The sequence below is a fragment of the Periplaneta americana genome, chromosome 7, assembly GCF_040183065.1.
Source record: "Periplaneta americana isolate PAMFEO1 chromosome 7, P.americana_PAMFEO1_priV1, whole genome shotgun sequence".
In the NCBI taxonomy this organism is placed as follows: domain Eukaryota; kingdom Metazoa; phylum Arthropoda; class Insecta; order Blattodea; family Blattidae; genus Periplaneta; species Periplaneta americana.
Window position 1 is genome coordinate 179,233,391 of NC_091123.1, and position 27,921 is coordinate 179,261,311.

The 27,921-nt window shown below is 33.3% G+C and overlaps 1 protein-coding gene across 2 annotated transcripts in view; it reads right to left on the minus strand.

Annotated features, from left to right (window-relative positions):
* The window catches only part of unc-13-4A (BAI1 associated protein 3), a 758,033-nt gene that overhangs the window by 338,036 nt on the left and 392,076 nt on the right, over positions 1-27,921 (minus strand). For both annotated transcript variants that reach the window (XM_069831997.1, XM_069831998.1), the window contains exon 4: positions 20,952-21,018. In XM_069831997.1, coding sequence (XP_069688098.1) covers positions 20,952-21,018 — 67 coding nt within the window. The remainder of the gene's footprint in view (positions 1-20,951; positions 21,019-27,921) is intronic.

Here is a 27,921-nt window from a genome sequence, read left to right on the forward strand (position 1 = left end):
AGAGTAAAGGAAAGAGACAGACGAAACAGGTGATATATGCCGCTTGGTCGAGCTATATTCAGGGATGGCCAGCACTGATTCAATAGATAAAGGGAAGAGAACTTATTAAAACTGTATCCATGTTAATTTTTAGATCTGTCTGAAAAGTACAGGGACATCATTTTATTTTTACTAACATTTTTAATATTAACCTGTCTATACCTTTAGAGAACCGGAAACACCGTTCGCTACCCCCTTCCACGACTGGAGTTTGATGATACTGGCGTAAAACACAAACACGTCACTCTACTAGGTATAGGAGGGAAGAAAAGTAGTTCATCCGTTTACGTAAACTAGGAAATATCGCAATTTTGAGTTCGATAATTTTCATTAGGTTTTTGTTTAATCACAATACAGTACAGTATTAACAGTAAGTGTTTTTACTCACGAACTGAGTTATCCATGCGAACGAATTCATTATGCAGTGTATATTATACTGTCTACAGCACATTAGTGTACAATATAGGGAATGAAGTTAAATTGAAGAATAATCATAATATGGATATTTAAACACATTTTTGAAAATGGTGGCCGTTCATTTCGATATAGGCTTCAGTTCTTTTGTGCATATTATCGTACTATAGACTATTGTACCTATTTCCAATTGCCAGTTTCGTCCTTCGTACTAGTAACTCATGTTGAAATAATTCTGTACCTATTCTATAAAAGAGTACCTTATGTACTGTAAATTCAATCTTCATTTCTGCCAGATCCGAAAAGATAAAATTACTCAGACATGCTATCTACTGTCCGTCCAACTGGTTTTGTCGCAGGGTCGTAGAAAGGAGGGGGAATCACGTGACAGTTAATTACTTAACGAGGCCCTTTTATTTAAGTTATTTTAAACAGTTGTATAATATTACGTAGACGTTCAATTCCTAACATAAATTAATGTTTTCAGAAGAGAGCTAAGACAGCCCAGCTTTTACAGACAGGCGTGCACAAGCAGGTGGGGGGAATCGGGATGCGACGTAGACAAACGGACAGTACCTGTGCGAAAATATGGTTCAATATTGAAAGCTCTTTCGTCACTGGAAAACGCGAACATATTTCTGGAACGTACTATACTCACTAACTCAGTGTTGTTTACTATATGCAGCCTTGATTCTGTCTGGAGGGCAGTTGGAACTTCATTAGTAGAAGGGGTGGAAGTGAAGTACATTCAAAAACTCAGGTACAATAAAAATTGAAGTAAAAATAAAATGATGTCCCTGTATAAGTGCATTATAAGAAAGTAAGTTTTAATTTTAATGCTCATTTTTCACAAGTTTGCTTTTTTATTCAAAAGGAATATTTTCTCAACTTTTTTTTTACAGAAGAGTGAATTTTTCAGATATGTTTGTTTAGTAGCCTTACAGGTACTAAAACAATGTTTTCGTAAATCTAATAGGCCCATATCGTAAATACGTATTACTGAAGATAGTGTATTAAAATGTTTGAAAATATTCGTATGGAAAATGTTTGTAAGGAAATGAATTAACAAAGCAAATACTGTTACGTCACAAACAAAAGATATGTGCCTATGTGTTGGTAAAACGTCAGCTCTATAGCTTCAGCAGATTTCGAGATAATTTAATGTTCTGGTAACAGAAAGTTGCGCACCAATATCACCTAAAAGCATAATACGATAAGAGTTTTATTATGTAATATTAGTTACCTAGACAACTTTACTTTGTACTATAATATTGTTTTGATTACTTTTATAAGGCTAAAGATACCATCAATATCAATTTCAACTTATGTCATATTCAGTGTCTTTCTTTGGGATAACACTTTCTTTATGAATGATGTGTTTAATTCACTTAGTACAGTATAGTTGTAGTTATTATGGAATTTGTGTGAATATTCCTTCTTTACTGTTTATTATGTTATTAACGTTTAAAACACAACTGCAATATTAGGCTAAGAAATAGGTGTTAGTACTTTTGTTTTACAGACAATATAGAAAATAACAAACAGAAAGAAGCCATATAAAAATAACGACATAAAATTTCACGTTCCGTTTGAAGTTTGTGCACCACTGTTTTCTTAATCCAACAGGCTGCTTATTCCTCCTAGCATACCTGGCGCTTAACGCCCGCGAACGACGTCAAGGTCAGAAAAATGCGCTTGCTTTGACATCACTGGTATAGACAATGGCAGCTAAAGATAAAATTACAATAAAAAATTAATAACATAAAATCATGAGTAACTTTAAGATATCCTACATGATTTCAGATAATGACAACCTTTATAATCAAAGCAGCAAACAAAGACCAATACTAATTTTTTTCTATTTTCTCTACAAAACATGCATTCTTAGGAAGAGGTTAAAATTCGATTTCTTCCATTTCCGATGAAAATGATAAAAATATCATAGAAATACTTAATATATTTCCAAGTTCCAATCTCATCTTTTTCTCCGATCTGATAGATTACAGCACATATTTCACTGATATTTTTTGTAAATACATCTTGATTACACAACTTTTAACACTGTATCACTTCGGAATATGTATGATAAGACTTCCTGGTGTTAAATTCTAACGTACCTTGTTTACATGTTTCGACCTATTTATGGGTCATCCTCAGAACTGGTCGTTGTTGGTCTTGACTCCTCTTGTTCTGTTTCCTGTGAGGGTGCGTTCGTGTGGTATAGTGTAGAGTCAAAAAGTGTGTGTGTTCTGAAATTTAGTTGTGTGTTGAGAATTTCGTTGGGGTGTGTTTTTGTGTATCTGTATATTTCATATTGTTCTAGTGTGTTTATTTTCTGGCTTTTTGGTTGGACGTGTAGTATTTCCATGTCTGTGTTGATGTCTCTGTGGGTGTGGTTAGCATTTTTGATGTGTTTTGCATATGTGGAGGTGTTTTGTAATTTTGTTATGGCTGTGATGTGTTCTTTGTAACGTGTTTGAAATGATCTGCCTGTCTGTCCTATGTAGAAGTTGTTGCAGGTGTTACATTTGAGTTTGTATACGCCTGTGTGGTTGTATTTGTTTGTTTGTGTGTTGAGAAGGTTTTGTAGAGTGTTATTTGGTCTGTATGCGATGTTGTAATTTAATTTCTTGAATGAGGTTGCAATTTTGTGCGTGTTTTTGTTTTCGTGCGTTAGTGTGATGTTTTTTTTGTGTTCTTGTGTTTGTGTTGTATTCTTATGTTTTTTGTGATTATGTTTCGTCCTACGTATTATGATGTCTATTATGTTGGGGTTGTATCCGTTTTCTTGTGCTATATATTTTATTGTGTTTAGCTTTTCGTTGTAATCCTGTATTTTTGGCCATTCTTCCACAATTGTGTTTTATTTCATTCACTTTCACTTCGTATTTTACCTGCTTTTTAATTTTGGCATATATTATCTCAACTATCCATACAAATATGTTTTTTTTTTCTTGGTTTATAACATATTAATTCAAGTCCCTAAATTTCAAGGGAAAAACTGTTCCGACCTCTAGGTGAACGCACCAGCGGTCTACCGACTGAGCTACCCAGGAACTCCACCCAACACCGTCTCAATTTTTCCCTTTATATCCACACAACTCGAGTGGGCTGATGATACGCCAAAAACCCACATCGAGTGCACACAAACTCTGTGTGACTTGAAATTGTGGTTCTCTGTAAACGTACCTACAGTAGCGTATATATTATGCAAATCTAGCTTTCAGGTAAAGATCTCTGTGAAGGAGGCTTGAATAATTTCAAAGGAAAAATTGCTCAGTCGGTAGACCGCTGGTGCGTTCAGCCAGAGGTCCCAGGATCGATACTCGGCCCCAGACTGGGTTACAGGTGCGGCGCCAGATGTGCAGAAAAAAGATGGCGAGAAACACCACGTTCATAGTGCTTTAAATCCCTCTTTTGTTGTTGAGAGTAGAGTGGGAAGTCTGTAGACGAATAGGGTAATAAATTTGATAAAATGTCAGTACTGAGAGAAAAAGTGAAAGGCGATTGTCATGTGTCATTTCCAAACTCTGAGATTTTCAGCTATTGAGTCATAAGCAATTCGCTTGAATTTTATTTATTATTCTGCCTTTTTTGAAGGACCATAAGGGCAGACTTCGAGGACCCACAGGTGGTCCGCGGACCATAGTTTGAGAAACGCTGGGCTAGATGATAAGTATGACAAGAGTTATTGTCCAAAACTGTACGTCAATTGTAATGTATTCTGTATACCGAGAGTTACTATCCAGAAATGTAGGTCTACATCAAATACAATGAGAGGATGTATACCAAGAGTTGCTTGTCAGACCTCGCGGATTCGCGTTATAGCCGGATAAAATCTCGAGAAAAAAAAAACAGATATTTAACACAAGTCGGAATCGAATCCATGCCGAAGCGCACCTTCGGATTAGCAGGCAAACATCCTTAACACCTAAGCTATTACTCCGATGTTTATGCATATTTAAGCAGGAAAGTGTATAACTGTGATCCAATCAACAGAAATTAGAATTAGAATTCTTTCATAATGTAATTATTATATTAAAATTAATGTTGTAGTTGTAAGTGGACATTGTAGCAGGGTTATCCTGTAAGTTCACATCTTTAAATAAATAAATAAATATATAAATAAATAAGTAAATAAAATTAAATATTAAATAAATTAAATTAAATTAAATTAAATACATAAATAAATAAATAAATACATCAATACATAAAAAACATAAATACATAAATAAATAAGTAAATAAATAAATAAAATTAAATAAATAAATTAATTAATTAATTAATTAAAATAAAATAAAATAAAATAAATTGAATTAAATTAATTAATTTAATTTAATTCAATGACTTGAATAAATTAAATTCAATAAATTAAAACGATTAAATTAAATTCAATAAATTCAATAAATAAATTAAATAAATTACATAAATTAAATAAAATTAATTAATTAATAAAATAAAATAAATAAATAATTAAATAAATAAGTAAATAAGTATGTAAATAAATAAGTAAATAAAAATAAATTAAATTAAATATTAAATAAATTAAATTAAATAAATAAATAAATCAATCAATCAATCAATCAATCAATAAGTAAATAAATAAATAGATAAATAAGCAAGTTAAATTCAATAAATTAAATAAATAAATTAAATAAATTACATAAATTAAATAAAATTAATTAATTAATAAAATAAAATAAATAAATAATTAAATAAATAAGTAAATAAGTATGTAAATAAATAAGTAAATAAAAATAAATTAAATTAAATATTAAATAAATAAAATAAAATAAATAAATAAATAAATCAATCAATCAATCAATCAATAAGTAAATAAATAAATAGATAAATAAGCAAGTTAAATTCAATAAATTGAATAAATAAATTAAATAAATTACATAAATTAAATAAAATTAATTAATTAATAAAATAAAATAAATAAATAATTAAATAAATAAGTAAATAAGTATGTAAATAAATAAGTAAATAAAAATAAATTAAATTAAATATTAAATAAATTATATAAATAAATAAATAAGTAAATAAATAAATAGATAAATAAGCAAGTTATAAGTAACTAAATAAATAAATTATTTCTCATTTTTTCCCAAGTTCACCTTACTTTCGGAAGTACTCTCTTGCTTTCACGCCGATTGTACTTGTAACACATTTCTTACCAATTCTTCAATCTAATAGACAGAACGAAAAACGTTATTTCGTAAAGTATTTATATTCTATTCTTCACGTGCTGATGTTAAAATAATTGGAACAAACGCAACACTTGTGAAATGTTTATTACTACAAAAAAATATTACCTATCCACATTACATGTGTAGGTTTATGTACAGGAAAGTTTTGTTTTCAAATGCAATGACTTGTTTTGGAAAGTTTGCTTAACATGAAGACATATTTCAATTTTTAAACCAGTAAGATTTCCTCATCGTTAAGCTTTTTAGAGTTCGTTATCTCGCAATAAACTGGCCATAAACTTTCAGGTTATTTTTTGCTTGTTGAGTTTTACGAGTTAAGAACTAGATCTCAGTTTGCCTAGTTCGACATCATGTAGTAGTCTTTCTAAAGATATATTTTTCATCTCTCAATTTTCAGTATACAATGCTACTTTTCTAAGCACTTTCTTGTTCGTTGACAAAAAGATATCAGGTTAGTTTTAATTTTTTTTAGTTTTATCAATAATTATTTCTGCTTTCAAAACTAATTAAAGTTTCTTCTATTAATATACATGCACTTTACCGACCCCTGAAACGAGCATTCGACAAATTTTTACTTTTCATTTTATAAACATTATTATGAGAAAGTATAATGAATCTGTAAAAAACTGTTTGGGATTTTTTTCGAAATGAATGGGTGTGTGCGGATATAACGAATATATCTTCATTACAAGTAAGAAAATAAAATAAGAACTGATTTGAAGTATCGCGCCATTTTGAGTTCCTAACTTGAAATGAAACTTTTTAACTATTTTACACTCTTCATTACATGTCATGTGCCAAATTCTAGGTTAAATTAACTTGTAAAAAGCAAAATCAGTACAATAATTTATAAGTTCTTGCACACAGATGAACAAACAGACAATACACCCTAAAACAAATTTTCGGTGTCGGAGATTTTAAAATCATGTATTTCTGTAAAAAAGTAGAAATTTGTTGGTATGATAATATATAATGGCAAATTGTAGGTATCTACAAGGCTTGCTAGAAAATTCAGCGAGCAGTGGAAAGAAGATCAACTACCGATTTATGAAGACCATTACAAATATCTGGAAGGAGTTAAACAAACTTACTTACTTACTGGCTTTTAAGGAACCCGGAGGTTCATTGCCGCCCTCACATAAGCCCGCCGTTGGTCCCTATCCTGAGCAAGATTAATCCAGTCTCTATCATCATACCCCACCTCCCTCAAATCCATTTTAATATTATCTTCCCATCTACGTTTCGGCCTCCCCAAAGGTTTTTTTCCTCCGGCCTCCCAACTAACACTCTATATATGCATTTCTGGATTCGCCCATACGTTCTACATGCCCTGCCCATCTCAAATGTCTGGAGTTAAACAAACTTTATTACTTTCACAGTCTTACTAATAAATCGTGTATAGTTTTTATATGAGATTTATGCAGAGTTGAGACAGAAAACATTACTAATAAACCGTGAATAAGCTATGGACGTATAAACAGTCTGTAACTATACAATGGGAATTACTTTGCAGTAGTTATATACACGAAATCCCTTGTTTAAACGTTGTATATAGAGAAAAAATGGCCGCCCCTAACAGCTGTTCATATCGACTGTCATTTTATGATGATGGTTGCCTTGTAACCACAGAAGAACAAACCTTAGAGCACGAAATAATTAGAATAATATTGCTGTAGTTTGAACTCTTTGACCGAAATATAGCGTGGTAATCGATCAGAGCCAGTTGTACTATCGATACTTAACACGCCATACTAGAGCGCTCTAGAGAACCTTAGATATTCTATTACCTTTCGTAACGAAGTAATGGCGAAACTATGACGTAGCTGTGTAACAGTTATACTGTTATACACGACGTATGTAGTGATTATTAGTAAGGAATTTACACACCACGTATAAATGAGCTACTCAATGTATAAATATAAGACAGTTAAACGTCTGTATATAGAGTTTTTATTAGTAAGACCGTAAATGTAGTAATGATTTGTTTTATTTTATTTACACTTTAGATTTTAAGTATGTTACGAAATTTTTAAATCCTTTCTATGAATTAAATATATCTTGGGAATAAAAAATAATGTAATAAAATTAAAATATGAAGCGCATTCCAAAACAAAGCATCTAATATAAAAAATATAACTAGTGTTCCAGTGTGGTGTACTTCAGTATATAATATGTGATATCCCCCTTCAAATTGCACTGCATTTCTAAATCTATTCCGACATCCTAGTTGAGATTGTGTTTAAAGAGGCTAGGTGAACGACTTATTATTTTAAACTATGTTTGTGTCAGCCATGTCAAAATACACTGTGTCTCAAAAATCATGGTGGTGTTCTTACATACTTACAAATGGCTTTTAAGGAACCCGAAGGTTCATTGCCGCCCTCACATAAGCCCGCCATCGGTCCCTATCCTGTGCAAGATTAAGCCAGTCTCTATCATCATACCCCACCTCCCTCAAATCCATTTTAATATTATCCTCCCATCTACGTCTCGGCCTCCCTAAAGGTCTTTTTCCCTCCGGTCTCCCAACTAACACTCTATATGCATTTCTGGATTCGCCCATACGTGCTACATGCCCTGTCCATCTCAAACGTCTGGATTTCAAGTTCCTAATTATGTCAGGTGAAGGATACAATGCGTGCAGTTCTGTGTTGTGTAACTTTCTCCATTCTCCTGAAACTTCATCCCGCTTAGCCCCAAATATTTTCCTAAGCACCTTATTCTCAAACACCCTTAACCTATGTTCCTCTCTCAGAGTGAGAGTCCAAGTTTCACAGCCATATAGAAGAACCGGTAATATAACTGTTTTATAAATTCTAACTTTCAGATTTTTGGACAGCAGACTGGATGATAAGAGCTTCTCAACCGAATAATAAGACGCATTTCCCATATTTATTCTGCGTTTAATTTCCTCCCGAGTGTCATTTATATTTGTTACTGTTGCTCCAGGATATTTGAATTTTTCCACCTCTTCGAAGGATAAATCTCCAATATTTATATTTCCATTTCGTACAATATTCCCGTCACGAGACATAATCATATACTTTGTCTTTTCGGGATTTACTTCCAAACCGATCGCTTTACTTGCTTCAAGTAAAATTTCCGTGTTTCCCCTAACCGTTTGTGTATTTTCTCCTAACATATTTACGTCATCTGCATAGACAAGAAGCTGATGTAGCCCGTTCAATTCCAAACCCTGCCTGTTATCCTGAACTTTCCTAATGGCATATTCTAGAGCGAAGTTAAAAAGTAAAGGTGATAGTGCATCTCCCTGCTTTAGCCCGCAGTGAATTGGAAAAGGATCAGATAGAAACTGACCTATACGGACTCTGCTGTATGTTTCACTGAGACACATTTTAATTAATCGAACTAGTTTCTTGGGAATACCAAATTCAATAAGAATATCATATAATACTTCCCTCTTAACCGAGTCATATGCCTTTTTGAAATCTATGAATAACTGATGTACTGTACCCTTATACTCCCATTTTTTCTCCAGGTGGTGTTCTAGAAGATTATATATATATATATTTTTTTTTTATATTTTTATATATTTTTTATATTTTTAGCTCTATTCAAAAAATATAATCTTCTAGGTGGTGTTCTTCTGTAACTTTGAGGCACTGAAGGATACAAAAGACGGTAATAATCGAACAAATAATTTTCATTGTTACAATTAATTATACAAGATGGATGTCCAAAGAAAAGGGCAGTGCTATTTGCGGCTGGGAAAATTTGAACGTGTGACTCATGTACGACGCGAATTTTTCCGCGTATTTAACGAAGAATCGCCACATTCGTCGTTGAGATGGACAGTTAAAAAAAACTGGAAGCCTATTGAAGAAAAAGCATACTGGAAGACCATCGACAAAATATGATGAAACGGTAGAAGTCATCCGAAGAGCATTTCATTTGTTCGGAGTCCAAACAAATCAGTTCGTAATTAATGTCCTCGACAATTAGGACTTCCAAAAACAAGAGTTCATAGAGCTTAAAAGAAAAGTATTCATCTCATCCTTAAGGGATTAGGTACAGCTTACAGCAGTCAAAATTTTGGAAATATTCAACATTTTTTTCTCCATTACTATATCTTCTAGAATAATGAAAATTGATATGTGTAAAACACTGTCCTTTTACTACATGAAAAAAATATTTTTATGATTTAATATATATATATATATATTTTTTTTTTTTTCAAAATTCAAAATGGTAGCAGTTCACTGTGCAGTGATGAAGCGTTTCCCTCATAACTCATAAACTTGTTAACTTTTTCATGTTGTCTTTCTTTTGTTTTATTGCTGAAACTCATGTTTACAATATCATGCTCTTTCATCTACATTCCTAAATAAATAATAGGGCCTATATATATATTTTTTATTTTGTGTTAAAAGCGAATACTGATATTAGACATTTTTTAAATGAATTTATTTTTATGAGACAATATATCAAAGGCAGAGAAGTGATTTTGCATCTTATTTTTTTATTGGGTTGTTTTACAACGCTGTATCAACATCTCAGGTTATTTAGCGTCTGAATGAAGTGAAGGTGATAGTGCCGGTGAAATGAGTCCGGGGTCCAGCACCGAAAGTTACCCAGAATTTGCTCATATTGGGTTGAGGGAAAACCCCGGAAAAAACCTCAACCAGGTAACTTGCCCCGACCGGGATTCGAACCCGGGCCACCTGATTTCGCGGCTAAACGCGCTAGTCATTACTCCATAGGTGTAGACTGCATCTTTTTGTAGATATTACATGCATAAGTACATACAAAAAATAGCATCACAGAATGTTGGATAGCTTTTTTTTATGAGGGAAACGCTTCATCGCTGCGCATTGAACTGCCACCATTTTGAATTTTGAAAAAATAAAATATAAATAATTTTTTTAAATCGTAAAATTATTTTTTTCATATAGCAGAAGGACAGTGTTATACACATACTATTTTTCATTATTGTACAAGATACAGTAATGGAGGAAAAAAATGTTGATAATTTTCAAAATGTTACTGCTGTAAGCTGTACCTAACCCCTTAAAACTTCAATTATTACATGTACTCCATCCAAATGATTTTCACAAAATGTATGAGTTTCCTGTGGATATGCTTAATGAGGCACAGATTCAAATTTTACCAGTTACAAAAAACATTGCACTTTTCTTTTGATATCTAGAGTTAATTGTAACAATAAAAAATATTGAATTTTTGTACTGTTGCCGTTTTTTGTTTCCTTCAGTGCCTCAAACTTACAGACGAAAGCTTGGAGTTTTATTTTCATCTGCCACCAATATTACATTTCTACCTCTATTCGTTCATAAAATATAATCCTCTGAAACCCTATCATGATCTTTGAGACAGAGTGTAATTTGTTGTGACTAACTTATAAATGTGATAAAATAGTTTCATTAGATTTTTATAATGTAGTGTCCAAGCCAAACCTGAACAACATTCATTCATTGTACAATATTAATGTTATTATCATTTATGTCATTACTATCAACATCTCTGTTCAAAGGAATGGGCGTTGCCATTGGCAACTGCCGGGCGAAAAAGGTCATGTACCTCATATTATATCCTCATGAACAGGGGCAGGTATTTATGGAGATTAATTATATCGTTCGTGTTTTTTAATATTGGTGTCGTTGGAGATTGATTTGTATTCTTGGCGGAGATTAATGGAAATTTTGGAAAATACAATTATTTTGGAAATGGAGTATTAATTGAGTATGAATATTACTTTCCAAATATCTCAGCCCCCCTCGCGTATGTGGTACCTAAGAGGTTACGTCCAATTTCGGCTTCCCCTTCAAAATTTTCTAGAGCTCCTTCAGAGGAGCAGCGTAACCCGGAGTGAGACTAGTGGCCAACAGGCTTGGAGCTCACATATTTAGTTTTGTACAGCCCCCAACCCCTTGCAAGGACGCGTTTTGCGTACCTTTTAAATTTTCCTCCCAATTCTCTTTCGATTTTTCGATTTTTTCGATTTTTTCGATTTTCGCCGTCGAGATCACTTTTAAGCTTCGTCACTTTCCAAATAATTAACATTAAAGGTTCGTTGGATTCTAGTAAAGGTGCGGTATGGCCAATAGACAATATTAGTTGGATTGAGATTGGATTACATTCATTAAAAACGAAAAAAAAAAAAAAAAACTTGCAACCCTCATATTAACACTTTCAAATTATTAGTGAAGTGTTCAATTCTCAGTCTTTTGAATTCACTAACATAATCAGAACACCTGGAATACCACGTAATGTAACTTACTTGGATATAATATAACACATTCAAGTGAAAAATAAAATCCGAAAAAAACTCAGAATATGAAATTCGCTATAAAACGACGCAACAGTAATATTTCGCGAATGTATTCATATTTCGCTATTAGAACTCTATTTAGCGATTTGTCGCGATTGTTTTATCCGCATATTATTAATCAGAATGACGTAATTCGTAAAGATTAGTAAAAATCTATTGTATATCTAGTATGTCGTGATATTCGCGATCTCCATAAATACCCGGCCCTGTTCATAAATAATCGTGCCTTGATCCGAGCTTCGGTCACCTCTGAGTCGTCTAGAACCTATCATCAATGCCATCTACAAATCTTTTGAGAAACCACGAGGAATGTTCGTCACGGCGGACGGCCGATCCAACGCCGCACAAACATAAGTAGGTATCTTCTTTTTCAAAAGGGGAGATGATAATGAAATGAGAATTGAGGAGAGTGTCAATAGAATGAGGAGGAAAGAAAGGAAGAAACCGGAGGAAAACAGTCACAACCTTGGCTCCGCCATCGCCGCGTTTTGAAGTCGTTCACATGGTCAACGTAATCGAGCTACAACAGAGCTACCAAAGTGGTATGTGTTAGTAATATCTACATTGAATTCAAGAGAAACACATGTTATAGAACACACTCTAGTTATTGATACGTTTTCTAGGAAATGGGCTTATTAAGGGAACTAGGTAGTCTGAGCATATGACTGTTGTGTGTAAGTGAAATAAGTGAAGAAATTTTGCTGTTATTCTTCAACTTTTGAATATATCAATTTACAATTTTCACAGTATACACACAATAATTACAGGTATATTTCAGGTTTTAGATTATCTTTCTATCTCGTGTACTTCATTTTGTAAACAATTTTAAACCCGAAAAATATTAATTAAATTTAAGTTAAAAACATAGATAATTTAGGAACATTTTTCTCAAAAACTACTGGGTCTAGCAGGCCGAAATTTGGTATAGTCCTAATTAATATGGTAGTGATGATTCATGGCCACATTCATATGGTTATCAAAATTATTATGGATTTGACAGCCAGAAAAGTATTAAAGAATATGAAAATTTTTAAATATTTTTTTTTTCAATATGGAAAATATTTTTTTAATTGAACGAATATATATATAATGTGATTAAAATGGCAGAAAATAAAGTCAACTGCATTGGAAATATGCTTGAATTTTTAGGAGCCTGTAATGCAAATATTTTCTGGGAAAAATGTTCCTGAAATATCTATGTTTTTTAACTTAAATTTAATTCATATTTTTCAGGTTTAAATTTTTTTTATAAGATCAAGTAAAAGACATAGAAAGATAATCTAAAAATCAAAATATACCTATAAATAATATGTGTATGTTGTAAAAATTGTAAATTAATATATAAAAAACTTTAAAACTAATAGAAAATCTCTTCACTCGTACACAACAGCCATATGCTCACAATACCCAGTCCCCTAAAAAGCGACGAATTATAGTAGAAAAATTATAATCGACGTTCTTACGTTCATCTCTCAGTCGTTACAAAATTTGAGAGAAGTTATCCGTATCACTTGTTTGCTGAAAAGTACTCAATAGCGGATTATTATTGCGACTGTTACCAATGGGATACACGGGATAATCTGCCACTTTTGTTGCATCGCATATGCAGGATATATTTTAGACTGATTACGAGATATTTCATGCATATTTCTTAAGGCAGAAGTGACAACAGTTCCTCTTACAGAAGCCTGTCTGTTCTCTGTGTATGATAGGGTTCCCAAACGTTCCGTAAAATACGGGATCGTCCCGTTTTCGCTAATTTATTTATTTATTTATTTATTTATTTATTTATTTATTTATTATTTAGGTAATAATTGTAACATAAAATATAATATATACAGAAAAACTTTAGCTCGCCCCTGAAAGAACAGAACTCGTGCTCAGGGGCGGATTCCTGAATTGAAATTAATAATTATACAATACAATTTGTCTTATGTCTACTGTGCAATTATAGTATATAAATTTAAATTTACAATTTTTCAATTTCTATAAAATCCATACATAACTTTTTAAATGTAATACTATAACTATTAGAATTGACAAGATTAGGATATTTAAATATAAATTTGTTATATATTCTTGGGCCTAAATTACTACTATGATTAAATACTGTAACAGTGTTGCATTTTGGTTCAAACAATCTTAAAGAATTCATACCTTTTGTTTCATTAACTATGAGAATACAATTCAAAATTATTTCGATTTTTATGTATGAATTTTATTAATACAATATAATAAATTTGTCTTACGTTAAGTACATTAAAGTCTAGAAACAAATTTTGGGGTGGAAAATCAATATGTTTATGACGACATATTTTAATTATTTTCTTCTGTAATAAATAAAGTTGACTAAAATGCGTCCCGTTGTCCCGAGAAAAGCCTTCGGGACAGCTTTCCGTCCCGTATATTAGAGTTCTAAACTGAAAAAAAAAATTGGAAAAGTTGCAATATCTATTCTACATTACAAATTATAAACATCGCAATCTTAATTGCATTGTAAATGTAAAGGGTGGTGAGATCAAAGGTAGTAGTGGAAGACTATATCATAGAACAAGTTAATACTTTTAACTTCCTTGGCTGCCATCTATCATATACTCATGAAATAGTAATATGCGTTACAAGAGCGTTATGTTGAAGTTTTCATGTTCGAGGAAAAGTTTGAAAAAGCGAAACGTAGTTAAGCTTTTTTAATTTCCGAGAATTGAAAGAAAACATACCGCTCGTGTATCGTACATTATTTTGTGCGAAGATCGTTTATTACATACCTGAAAGAGGGACTTCTAATTAGTTGCAATGAAATCTCCATCTTGGTTTCTGTTCAATGACGGCAAATTTGCGAAACAAAAATATTTATCTTGGACATTGTTACTATAAAATGTTTTCTGTGTTTACTATATTCCAGCAGGCCGTGATATACGTCTGTCTTTTTTTCCCCCAGTCTATAAATGCTAACTTAAAACAAACGGTAAGGTTATGTAATGATTTATTTTTCATTTTAATATTTTAACAATATTATTTATATAACATATTGCAGTAATAACATTGGCAAGTTTAATTTTGCCGGTCAAGGAGATGTTTAGATTTCCACATCTCCTTCGTTCAAAGTAACCGCCATGATGAGTCTGGAATCTTGTTGATTTTTTCACGGCTTCCTTAATGTTACTTGCATCACGAATGCAGTAACTTTAGTGGAGTTTTAGAGTTTACTTAATTTTTGCAAATATTTAAAAACAATAATTAACAGTGCAATTGAGGTGAAATTGCAGTGGTAAGTTTCCAATTTATAATTATTACTATATTGAACGTCTCTAAAAATAATATGTTAAAAGCCTAAAGCAGTAAAATCAATATGTCACTTAAGCGGTAAGAAGAGGGAAATTGTTATGTGTGTTAGGTTGGGAATACTGAATGTGGAATTTTAGACTTTCCGCGGATTGGTTTTGTGCAGAAACCAAGCAAATACGCACGATCTCGCACAAAAGATATCGATTATAAAATTGCCAAGTTTAATAATATATGTGAGACCATTAGAAGAACACTCCGAAATAAAACAAGGAAAGATACACAGATTAAACTATATAAAGTTATGGCAATAGCAACGGGCTTATATGCGAGTGAAACTTGGACCTTAAAAGAGAAAGATAGAAGCCGATTTCTTCGAAGTGTAGCAGGAGTAACTCGACTGGATCATATCAGGAATGAGGTAACAAGAAACAATCTAAAAGTTAACAGCCTGTTAGAAACTGTAGATGAGTATAAACAGAAATGTTGGGAACAGGTACAACGCATGGGCCAAGATAGAACCCCGAAAATAATCGCTAAAGCCTACAGCTTGAAGAGAAGAAGAAGAAGATGTATTATTATCAACCCTTAAATTGGCAGAACTTCATTTCTCACACTAGTTTATTAAACCGTGTCGGACTGTAAAGAAAACAACTATCGCAATGTCCATATTTTATATGTTGTGCAATATTATAGTATTGTGAAATTTTAATTTTCTTACCAATATATTTTTTTTATTGTTCTATTATTATAGCACTAGCCGTACCCGTGCGCTCCGCTGCACCCGTTAGAAATAAATATAAAGTAATTACATAATTGAAATAGGACATTTGATCCAGGGAACATTCGTGTTTGATAGAAGGATAAATCGTTTAATATGTTACTTAATTTAAATTGCATCCAAATAATTAAAATGCGATCATTTTGGTCCAGAGTCACTCATTTGGTGCAATGACAATTCCTTTAACATGTTTCTTAATTTTTATTACATGCAACCATAGTTTAATGAAGATTGACATCATTTAGATTTAAAGTGTATGTTTTATTTTACTTGTTATAGGTTTCCATTGAATTATGGTAATAACTTAATTCTAACCCTTGTTTTCTACGTATTCAATAAATGGCGCTTGGCCCACTATGGTTCTGAACCCTTTCAAATAACTTAAATTATATTATATAATATTACATATTACATTACATTACATTACATTATTATTATATTATATTATATTATACATTATACTATATCAGAAGTTACTGTAATAACATTATAGCATTATGTCCATCTAGAGAAACTACACTTTCCAATGGTGAAATAATAATTAATTATACAAATCGGTTAATTTAGCTTCCGATATTACTTCATACAAACACAGAAACATTCTCTGTAGGCTATCTTTCATAGCTTTCGATTTTTGCTGTCCAAGGCCCCTTACAGACGAAGTCATTTGTTTTTTTATTTCCTTATACGGCCTTAGATGGCAGTTATTTTAATTTTAAAACTCATTTATCTCATTAAATATCAGTCCTATCAAACTTTTTCAAGGAATAAAACTTATCGCAAATTATTTTTAAAGAAACTTTTGTTATGTAACACTTTTCACAAAAATCAATAATAAGCGAGATATTTCGATTTATTTAATTCAGACCCCCTTATAAACCCCCTTTTAAATAATGTATTTTGAATGCCATATAGCCTAAAATCTAAGTTACAACGAACTTAATTTATATTCCAATTTTCATCGAAATCCGTTCAGCCATTATCGCGTGAAAAGGTAACAACATACAGACAGACAGACAGACAGACAGATATACAAACAAAAATTTCAAAAAAGCGATTTTCGGTTTCAGGTTGGTTAATTATATATGTTAGGACCAATTATTTTTGGAAAATCGGAAATTACCAGAAAAATTTCGGCTACAGATTTATTATTAGTCTATATATAGCCTATTAACCTGTTGTATCCTATAGGATACTTTGCGAATTTAAGGGTTAAACAATTATTGTGAGTTATTAATTTCTGAAGGCGAGTCATGGCAACACCAAACGTTTAGATGAAGTCTGGGTGGATCTTTTTAAAAGTACTGAAGGAGAACTCTCAAATTTGAAGAGAGTAGTGGAGTTCATTATGTGTATCCCTGAGACAAATGCGTGTGTCGAAAGATTATATTGTCGCATGAACACTCTATGGACTGACGAGAAAAATAAATTGTCTGTAAAGACAGTAAAATCAATGCTTGTTGTAAAATCATTCTTTAGTGAGGATTGTGTTGCTTTTCATGACATTGTTCTTCAAAATAAACAATTGTAAGTGAAATTAATTCTTCAGAGAAATTCTGCAAGGCCAAGGCGGATTGATTTATAAGAATATTATCACGTGACTAGTGTATTTTGTAGCTATTTCTGTAATAACTTAGCAAAAACAATTTGAACTTACATAATGAAGCTTAGCCCACATTTAATGCAAATATGCTCCACAACAATTTTGTGTATGATTTGTTTACTTAACCTTTGTTAGTTAGTGAAGTGTTTGTGTAGTAAACTTTACTACACACACATTCTGAAAGATTGGCATTTTGATGGGTACGGATCAGAGGTCTGCATCGGATGTTCTCGCTCGATCGCCAAGTACGAGGCGCATCCAGAAAGTAAGTTTCCCGATTTTTCCCCCTTGAAAGTAAACGTAATTAGCCCTGTCAATTGCGCATGCGTAACAGATCTATGACGTATCAATCATATGCCAGCCGGACAGGTCCCGCCTGGTGCCAGTAGCGTGGCAGCAGTGGTCCGAAATGGAAGCTCTTATTCCTTCTCCCGCCGCCTGCGAGGTTCGGTCGGTGATAAAGTTCTTTAATGCACAAAGCATTGCGCCAATTGAAATTCATCGGCAGCACTGTCAGGTCTATGGGCCGAACATCATGAGTAAGCAGATGGTGCGTCGCTGGTGTAGGCAGTTTTCCGAAGGTCGTCAAAGTGTCCATGATGAAGAGCGCAGTGGACGACCGTCCCTCATCAATGATGATCGTGTTCAGCTGGTGCGGCAGTGCATCATGGAGAACCATCGCTTCACGATTACGGAGCTGAGCAGCCATTTTCCGCAGATATTGCGATCCTTGTTGCATGAGATTGTCACTAAGCACCTGCTGTTCAAAAAAAGTGTGTGCCAGATGGGTGCCGAAAAACCTGACACCCGAACACAAAATGCAACGTTTAGGAGCAGCACTGACATTTCTGCAACGGTATCACGATGACGGCGACAAATTCCTCGAAAGGATCGTCACGGGCGATGAGATTTGGATTTCGCACTTCACCCCGGAAACCAAGCAGCAGTCAATGCATTGGCGGCATAGTGGATCTCCGGTCAGGACGAAATTCAAACAGACGCTGTCGGTACGGAAAGTGATGTGCACGGTGTTCTGGGACAGGAAGGGCATTCTGCTCATTGACTTCCTTCCAAGAGGTGAAGCACTGCGAAAATTGCGACGTGCCATTCAAAACAAGAGGCGTGGAATGCTTACTGCAGGTGTTGTGCTCCTCCATGACAATGCTCGTCCACATACGGCTCGGCGCACAGCAGCTGTTTTGACGGGATTTGGCTGGGAGTTGTTTGATCATTCACCCTACAGTCCTGATCTTGCTCCCAGCGATTTCACGTTTTCTTGCACCTCAAGAAATTCCTGTCCTCTAGTGAGCGTTTTGGCAACGACAAAGAGCTGAAGACGTCTGTCACACGCTGGTTCCATTCACAGGCGGCAGAGTTCTACGACAGAGGGATACAAAAGTTGATCCCACGATACGACAAGTGTCTCAATTCTGATGGTGGCTATGTTGAAAAATAGCTGAAACATTGCTGTACCTGTTGCCAATAAATGCTTTCCTGAAAGTGCGTGTTCTTTTTTTTTTAATAGGGAAACTTACTTTCTGGATGCGCCTCGTAGTTCATAGCATAATCCGATAGGTAGCGCACATGCATGATGGGTAAAATTGTCACGAGCGATAAATCCTCGAACGGTATAAGCCGAGCGTTAGACATTCGTTCTTGTTACAGTGATGAACTGTGTAGTAACATCATAGATGTTTATCATTTCAAAACTTTGCAGTGTTTAACTATCCTCTCCATAGTACAACTACAAAACTTGCTTTAAAATGTGATATAAATGTTGTAGGTAAATATATATATATATACATTTCCCCCCCCCCACACATGTGACAGATGTTATTGGATGTAAATGTAATTATTATAAACGGAGAACACAATCACGATATTGCAAGAACCGTATGAAGTTTTCTAGTAATAATAATAATAATAATAATAATAATAATAATAATAATAATAATAATCTCTAATGTACCTATCTTTGCGTCTGTAATAGTTGTGCAGCATGATTATTCGTTTTATTATATTTTCTGTAACGTTATCTCTGTACTAATATTGCTATTAATCTACTGCTATATCAATAATATTTTGTAAAACGTTTCTACATTGTCGCAGTATATAGGCGGAACACTATGTATGGACCTATCATATTATATATGTGGTAAATCAAATATTGAATAAATATTAATTAGGAATAATAACTGTATATCGAAGTTTTTCATACTATTTTATTTATAACTTCATGTTCCTGTTTTGGTACGTTCCATTGACTGTTCCATTAAACGTTTGTCATAAACGCAGAAAATAAAGCCTTATTTTTACCGTGTGAGCAAAACATATTCTGTGTATCTTATCTGTCGCCTTCCATACAAGATAAGACATGTCGGTGAGATGACCTTGTACTGTGCTTCTATTTATTACGAGCGTATCACGACCGATATTATCTCGCTCGAGGGTGCGACATTCGACCGAGTTCAAGCGAGCGATTTAACTCCAATGCAGCACTCGTACGGATACTAAAGTTACTCAATGAAAACTGATAAGTGTATTCCGTATTTTTTTTTTTTTCCAAAATATCTGGGAACCCTAGTGTATGAGAAACAGTGATGTTAAGACAAGTCTGTTTTTCATCACTATAAAAGGAAAACATAGCGCTAATGCTACTTGTAATTCTATTATTTATGTTAGAAAATGGAGTTTATTAAGTTTTGGCTTGGACTTCGTGAACCTGTGCTCAGATGTTTCCGCAAACGTCAGGAATTTCATTCCTTTCATTTCTTAGCTGTCTCTCTTATTGATAAAATGTACATAGCTTGGTGTTTTGTGGAATACAGTATATGCTATAGCTTTTTGCTAGGTACTTTCTGCTTGTGTATTGAATATGTTTCTCGCAATATTTAAAGCCCTCATGGAATTTCTTTATTAACTGACAAAATTTGAAACATATATTCCGGCATAAATATCTGAATATTATCTGATCTCAAAAAAGATCTTGAAATACGCTCATATGTAAATATTCTTCAGCATTACTAAAGAGATAGTGACAAGAGTCTGAACTATGATACTCAAGGAGTATATCAGCTTCATTTACTTAATGGTTGTTCAATTATGTATACGTGCCAACAATTACGGTTTGTATTTGAAGACGAATTAATTCCTTGACTGATTTCAGCTCTTTGTCTCTAACAGATGAGGCGATGAGCTGCACTGAATCACACAACTGTTATTGTGCATCAACGGACATCGTTATTCAACTGTCCACCGACTACCGCTACATACGACACCAGTGAGTAAAGCTCGGCTAGAGACCTGGCTTACCGTTGGCATCCTTCGCCTCCAGCCCTTCAGCCTCCAGCACGATGACGTTCAGGACGACAATAGGTGGCTGGAAAGAAAAGAGACAAAAATCAGTAAATTGCTATACAATCACTTTTAATTGCTTTTATTTCTATACACATTTTGATCACTGCTCGAAGCTATTTTGCTACAAACATGGATTTTGCTCAGTAAAAAAATCATAAATTAACGATAGAATCATTATTAAAGGAGCACAAAACAATCAATGAACATAATCAGGGAGAAATAATTGAAGATTAAAATGTGGCAGAGGATTTATCAAGACTTCAACACAAAACATTCGGCTCTAGTCAACAAACCCATTTAATTCTTCATGGGTTAATAAAATTGCAATTAAAATACTTACTGGCTTTTAAGGAACCCGGAGGTTCATTACCGACCTCACATAAGCCCGCCATTGGTCCCTATCCTGAGCAAGATTAATCCAGTCTCTATCATCATATCCCACCTCCCTCAAATCCATTTTAATATTATCTTCCCAACTACGTCTCGGCCTCCCTAAAGGTCTTTTTCCCTCCCGTCTCCCAACTAACACTCTATATGCATTTCTGGATTCGCCCATACGTGCTACATGCCTTGCCAATATCAAACGTCTGGATTTAATGTTCCTAATTATGTCAGGTGAAGAATACAATGCGTGCAGTTCTTGTTGTGTAACTTTCTCCATTCTCCTGTAACTTCATCCCTCTTAGCCCCAAATATTTTCCTAAGCACCTTATTCTCAAACATCCTTAACTATGTTCCTCTCTCAAAGTGAGAGTCCAAGTTTCACAACCATAAAAAAAACAACCGGTATTATAACTGTTTTATAAATTCTAACTTTCAGAGTTTTTGACAGCAGACTGGATGATAAAAGCTTCACAACCGAATAATAATAGGCATTTCCCATATTTATTCTGTGTTTAATTTCCTCCCAAGTATCATTTATATTTTGTTACTGTTGCTCCAAGATATTTGAACTTCTCCACCTCTTCAAAAGATAAATTTCCAATTTTTATAGTTCCATTTCGTACAATATTCACGTCACGAGACATAATCATATACTTTGTCTTTTCGGGATTTACTTCCAAACCTATCTCTTGACTTGCTTCCAGTAAAATTCCCGTGTTTTCCCTATTCGTTTGTGGATTTTCTCCTAACATATTCACGTCATCCGCATAGACAAGCAGCTGATGTAACCCGTTCAATTCCAAACCCTCTCTGTTATCCTGGACTTTCCTAATGGCATACTCTAGAGCGAAGTTAAAAAGTAAAGATGCTAGTGCATCTCCTTGCTTTAGCCCACAGTGAATTGGAAACTCATCTGACAGAAAAATTGCAATTAAAATAGAAAATAAAATTATTTTCCAAGTTTCAATCATTGATACTCTTTAAGTGTGAAGATTACGTACGTTATTCTTAATTATTAATACTTGTTAGTTAAATATATGGGAACTTAAGAAAATTAAAGGTTATTTAAGATCGGTCTCTGAAAGGTTGACAACTACTGTCTTAAAGGAAACGACACAATGGATTAGATTGTCAGAGTGCACTGATTTTGTGAAATGTGTGTACAGTTCTACTCTCTTATAGTTTTCGTGTGTCAACCAACGTGGCAATAGTGCTAGATGTATATCTATGTAGTAGTTTTCCTTTCTGACATTCGTATTCCAATAAGGATATATTAACTATATTTGGAACGTTATTTTTGGTAACAGGTTTTTATTTTATTTATGATGTCATGTAGTCTACATACTTCCATCTATATTTCTTTTTTGTCTGCCTAGAACACGCAGTTGACTGATTCTCTGGCACGACCACAGTTTTCGATTAATTAAAATGTGTCTCAATGAAACATACAGCAGAGTCGGTATAGGTCAGTTTCTATCTGATGCTTTTCCAATTCACTGCGGGCTAAACCAGGCAGATGCTCTATCACCTTTACTTTTTAACTTTGCTTTAGAATATGCCATTAGGAAAGCCCAGGATAACAGAGAGGGTTTGGAATTGAACGAGTTACATCAGCTGCTTGTCTATGCGGATGACGTGAATATGTTAGGAGAAAATCCTCAAACGATTAGGAAAAACACGGAAATTTTACTTGAAGCAAGTAAAGCGATCGGTTTGGAAGTAAATCCCGAAAAGACAAAGTATATGATTATGTTTCGTGACGAGAATATTGTACGAAATAGAAATATAAAAATTGGAGATTTATCCTTCGAAGGGGTGGAAAAATTCAAATATCTTGGAGCAACAATAACAAATGTAAATGACACTCGGGAGAAAATTAAACTCAGAATAAATATGGGAAATGCGTGTTATTATTCGGTTGAGAAGCTTTTATCATCTACTCTGCTGTCAAAAAATCTGAAAGTTAGAATTTATAAAACAATTATATTACCGGTTGTTCTGTATGGTTGTGAAACTTAGACTCTCACTCTGAGAGAGGAACATAGGTTAAGGGTGTTTGAGAATAAGGTGCTTAGGAAAATATTTGGGGTTAAGAGGGATGAAGTTACAGGAGAATTGAGAAAGTTACACAACGCAGAGCTACACGCATTGTATTCTTCACCTGACATAATTAGGAACATAAAATCCAGACGTTTGAGATGGGCAGGGCATGTAGCACGTATGGGCGAATCCAGAAATGCATATAGATTGTTAGTTGGGAGACCGGAGGGAAAAAGACCTTTGGGGAGGCCGAGACGTAGATGGGAGGATAATATTAAAATGGATTTGAGGGAGGTGGGATATGATGATAGAGACTGGATTAATCTTGCACAGGATAGGGACCGATGGCGGGCTTATGTGAGGGCGGCAATGAGCCTTCGGGTTCCTTAAAAGCCATTTGTAAGTAAGTCAGTAAGAACACGCAGTTAGGAGATGGAAGTATATCGATTCTGTAATGTCGACAGGACAATCTTATTGCATGGCAATTCTAAAATTAACAATTGCTGATTTCCACGTTCTGCGGAAACTTACATCAGTATTAATGAGCTAAATGTTTCAATCCTTGTTAACTTTAAAATCCAAAAAGTTTTGTACGTGAATTCACTTGACTTTTCTCTTAATATAAGTTTACACTGTCGTGAACAAGTGCTTTTTGGACTGCATCTGTAGAATTTTGTAATTTTGAGACAGTATGTAGCAGTCTTATCGTTATGATACACATTTTAAATTGCCGTACTTCTTTTCTTTTTTTAGTAGTTTGAGTTTGAGGGATGATGTTACAAGTAAATTTATAAGAAGAAAAGGGAATATACAAAATTGACGATTAATATATCGTGAGTGTGAATACTAGCAACATAAACGCAAGAAAAGACGAATGGAGGTGAAGGTAGGATGGCAAGGAAATCTAAAGAGAAAGAAAGGTAAAATAATATAACATTAAGTAATGATAAAGTAGAAAGGACAGAAATAGAGCTGGGGACGGAGCGAGTAGAACTGTTGAGTTACTCGGTTCTATCGGTTTATGTGCTTGGCAGCGGAGCACCGAAGCTACTCGGTTAACCGTAGCCGTTACCGGTCAGTTCAAACAGAGTTCACGTGTTTTACTTAAGGGGAGTTCGTCATTATCGCATGCAAAATAATGGTAAAAATTGCCTATCTTCTAGCAGTCATAAATATAATAGTCTACTATTTATCAGTGGTCTTTCATTTTTGTTAGCTATGTGTGTATACATATTAAGCTTTAAAATGAAAAAGAATGGTGACTCTAGAGTAAATCTGTATCCTTAAATTAATTTTTTTAATTAAGCACAATTTTTTTATAAATCCACTACATGTCTGTAATTAGGTACACTCTATTCACTTATTATAGCACATATTGAATTGAAAATTTGACCACTTACTGCCAATAGATACTGAAACATACGCTACTAAAATTATTCATGTATCTGTAATATTATGGGCATAGGGCTTATAGTAATCATCACCGTCAATAAATTAAAAAAAAATTGAAGATTAGTATAAGCCCTATGCCCATAATATTACAGATATTTTAATAATTTTAGTAGGGTATGTTTTAGTATCAGTTAGCAGTAAGTGGCCAAAATTTTAATTCAATGTGTGCTATGATAAGTGAATAGAGTGTACCTAATCACAGGTATGTAGTGAATTTATATAAAACATATGTTTAAATTCAAAAATTAATTTAAGGGTAAGATTTACACTAGATTAACCATTCTTTTTTCATTTTAAAGTTTAATGTGTATACATATATCACTATAAAAATGAAATAGCTGTGATAAATAGTATTACATTTATGACTGCTTGAAGATAGGCTATTTTTACCATTACTTTGCATGCGATAACGTCCAATTCCCCTTAATACTAGCAGACAACAACGTAGGTACTGTATTTAAATATTTTCTGCTGCAGGACAAATTATTTCCTTATCCCCAAGGCGGGCTGAAAGGCCTCTAGTATTGAAGAGGAGTTCATCCTATTATATGACCTGTCAAGTGGGCCTAATGAGCACTGACAGTCTGAACATATTACTATACATCATAATAATAATAATATTATTATTATTATTACTACTAATACTACTACTACTATTATCATCATATTAGAGTGTTTGATTAATATTAAAATATGTTAAAAAAGGAAGTGCATTTTATTTTTCTTCTATTTGTGTTTATTGCATTTGTGTTACCTCATCAGTCATCATTTTATTTGTATTTATTTCTACGAATTATGTTACCTAATTACTTTAATTTATCAATAATATTACTCTTCATCAAAGAGAACATGGTTGTATTGAAGGCTAGTAATGTTATAAAATAAATAAACATTACGTTCTTCAGTTTAAGATTCCACGTTGTGTTGATTATTTTATCCACTTTCCGTAATAGTAAATAATTATGTTTGTTATTTTTAAGTGTTTTAGGCGGCGCTTCATGGAGCCAGTTTCTTTCTATCTTCTTTTTTTAATTAGCTGCAGCGTTTAACGTTTACACCACATGTTAATGTATTAGTATTATAAATTATTTTATCAATTATATTTCGTCTGTCATATATAACAACTCTGAAAGTTAAATAGGCCTTTCAGACAAAATAACTCCGCAAATAGTTCACGCAAATGAATTTTGCAACTGTCATTTTGCAATGAAGAGAAGCGCTTTTTCTCGTCAATTGGCAAAGCGAAAACCATTTACTACAACGCTTTTAAAACACGATTGGTTTCACTTTCAAAGTACGTTCTAAAATCGGCTCATTCTATATAAATTTTTAATCTGCCGCCACAAATTTGTACTCGGTTCAACCGAGTAATGACGTCACAGTAACTGCTCCGAACCGAATCGCTCCGTCCTCAGCCCCAGACAGAAATATAAAAATATCAAATTAATCGAAAAGAAAGACGAAGCCGAAGTTAGAATTGAAAACTGTACAATATGTGGAAATTAAATGGAGGGACGCCCTTTGATTCCTTGGATGTAACACTAGAAGGAAAGATTTTCAGAATCAAACTTATATTTTCTTTTCAAACAACTCCAGGTAAGAAACAAACAACTTCAAAACTGTCTCGTAGCTTCGAGAAGGAAAGATATTTTGTCTGCAACAGTATTCAAACCTACATCTTTAAAATTCACATGAAGTTGCACTGCATATACTGTCTTCCATTCTTAAAAAATACATAAGGAAAATGCTAGAAAATACTGCGAAAGTATGCAACCAAGAAACAAACTTGAAAAAGAAAATGCGAAAGTAATATAATATCTGAGAAAAATCCGTATGTTAGAGATTGTGGATCAAACAGTGACAACATTTATTTTTATACAAAGTTGATATCTCGATTTAAATATATGCCAGAGCTTGACACAAAATCAATGAAATCCTTGTCAGGTTCACGCCCGAAAGGATATCGCAGAGTGGCATAAAAACTCTAGCAACAAAATGATCCCTTTTGATCTTCCTTCAAAACGTTTCCTCACCCTTGTTCAGTCTGTCTCGTGACTTCATCATAGATGTCGCTAAATGCACATGACACTGGGAATTTTAGGTCACTTACAATGAAAGAGTGGAAATCCCTGCTATATGATTGATCTTCCCATTAATTAGTTTCAAATAGGTCAAATTTAAGGGGAGAGGTTGGTATTTTTTTAAACTTTATTCCTATTTGGTGTAAAATATTAATTTTTTGTATGTAGAGAGCTCATAGCTGTGGCAACTTAACCAAATATAAATATTTTGAAAAAAATTATTTGGGGGCCCAAATTAAAAAAAAATATATAAACCCAATGCAGAATTGTACTAAAACCGATATTATCTAAACCGTCTTTAAAGATTGATTCAAACAGTTTTTGCAATGTATTTGCAAAAGCATGTTCTACAAACTGTCTGTAATAGAATTTTGATATTAGTCCCTACGTTTGTAAAATAAACAATTAAAATTTAATAACACTTTTCTGATTTCCTTTCCTGCAAACAAACGGACGTATTTTTAAAATGAAATCAATTAACAAAATTCTGTTAAAGAGAAAAGTTTCCTAATACTCTAAAGAATGTGTGTTCCAAATTTCATGCATGTATTATTAATAGTTCAGAAATTATATCCATTTTTGTCTGGCAATGTATAAAAAAAATGAAGTTGCTGGAAACCGATAAAAGTGGGTGTGTGATTTAAAAAATCCATAGCGCAGGAAGCTTATAAATGACTTTTCAATATCGGATAAGGGCACAAATACCCACAAAATGTTATGCAATGCATTCCACACATATCAAAGAGTATTTTAAAGAAAACAAATTTTTGAAAATTTAATTTACCAGAAACAACAATAAAAGTGGGCGAGTGATTTAAAAATCCATAACGCAGGAAGTTTAAAAATTGCGACTCAACATCCGATAAGGGCACAAATACACACAAAATGTTATGCAATGCATTCCACACATACCAAAGGGTGTTTTAAAGAAAAAAATTCTTTTTTGAAAATTTAATTTACCGGAAACA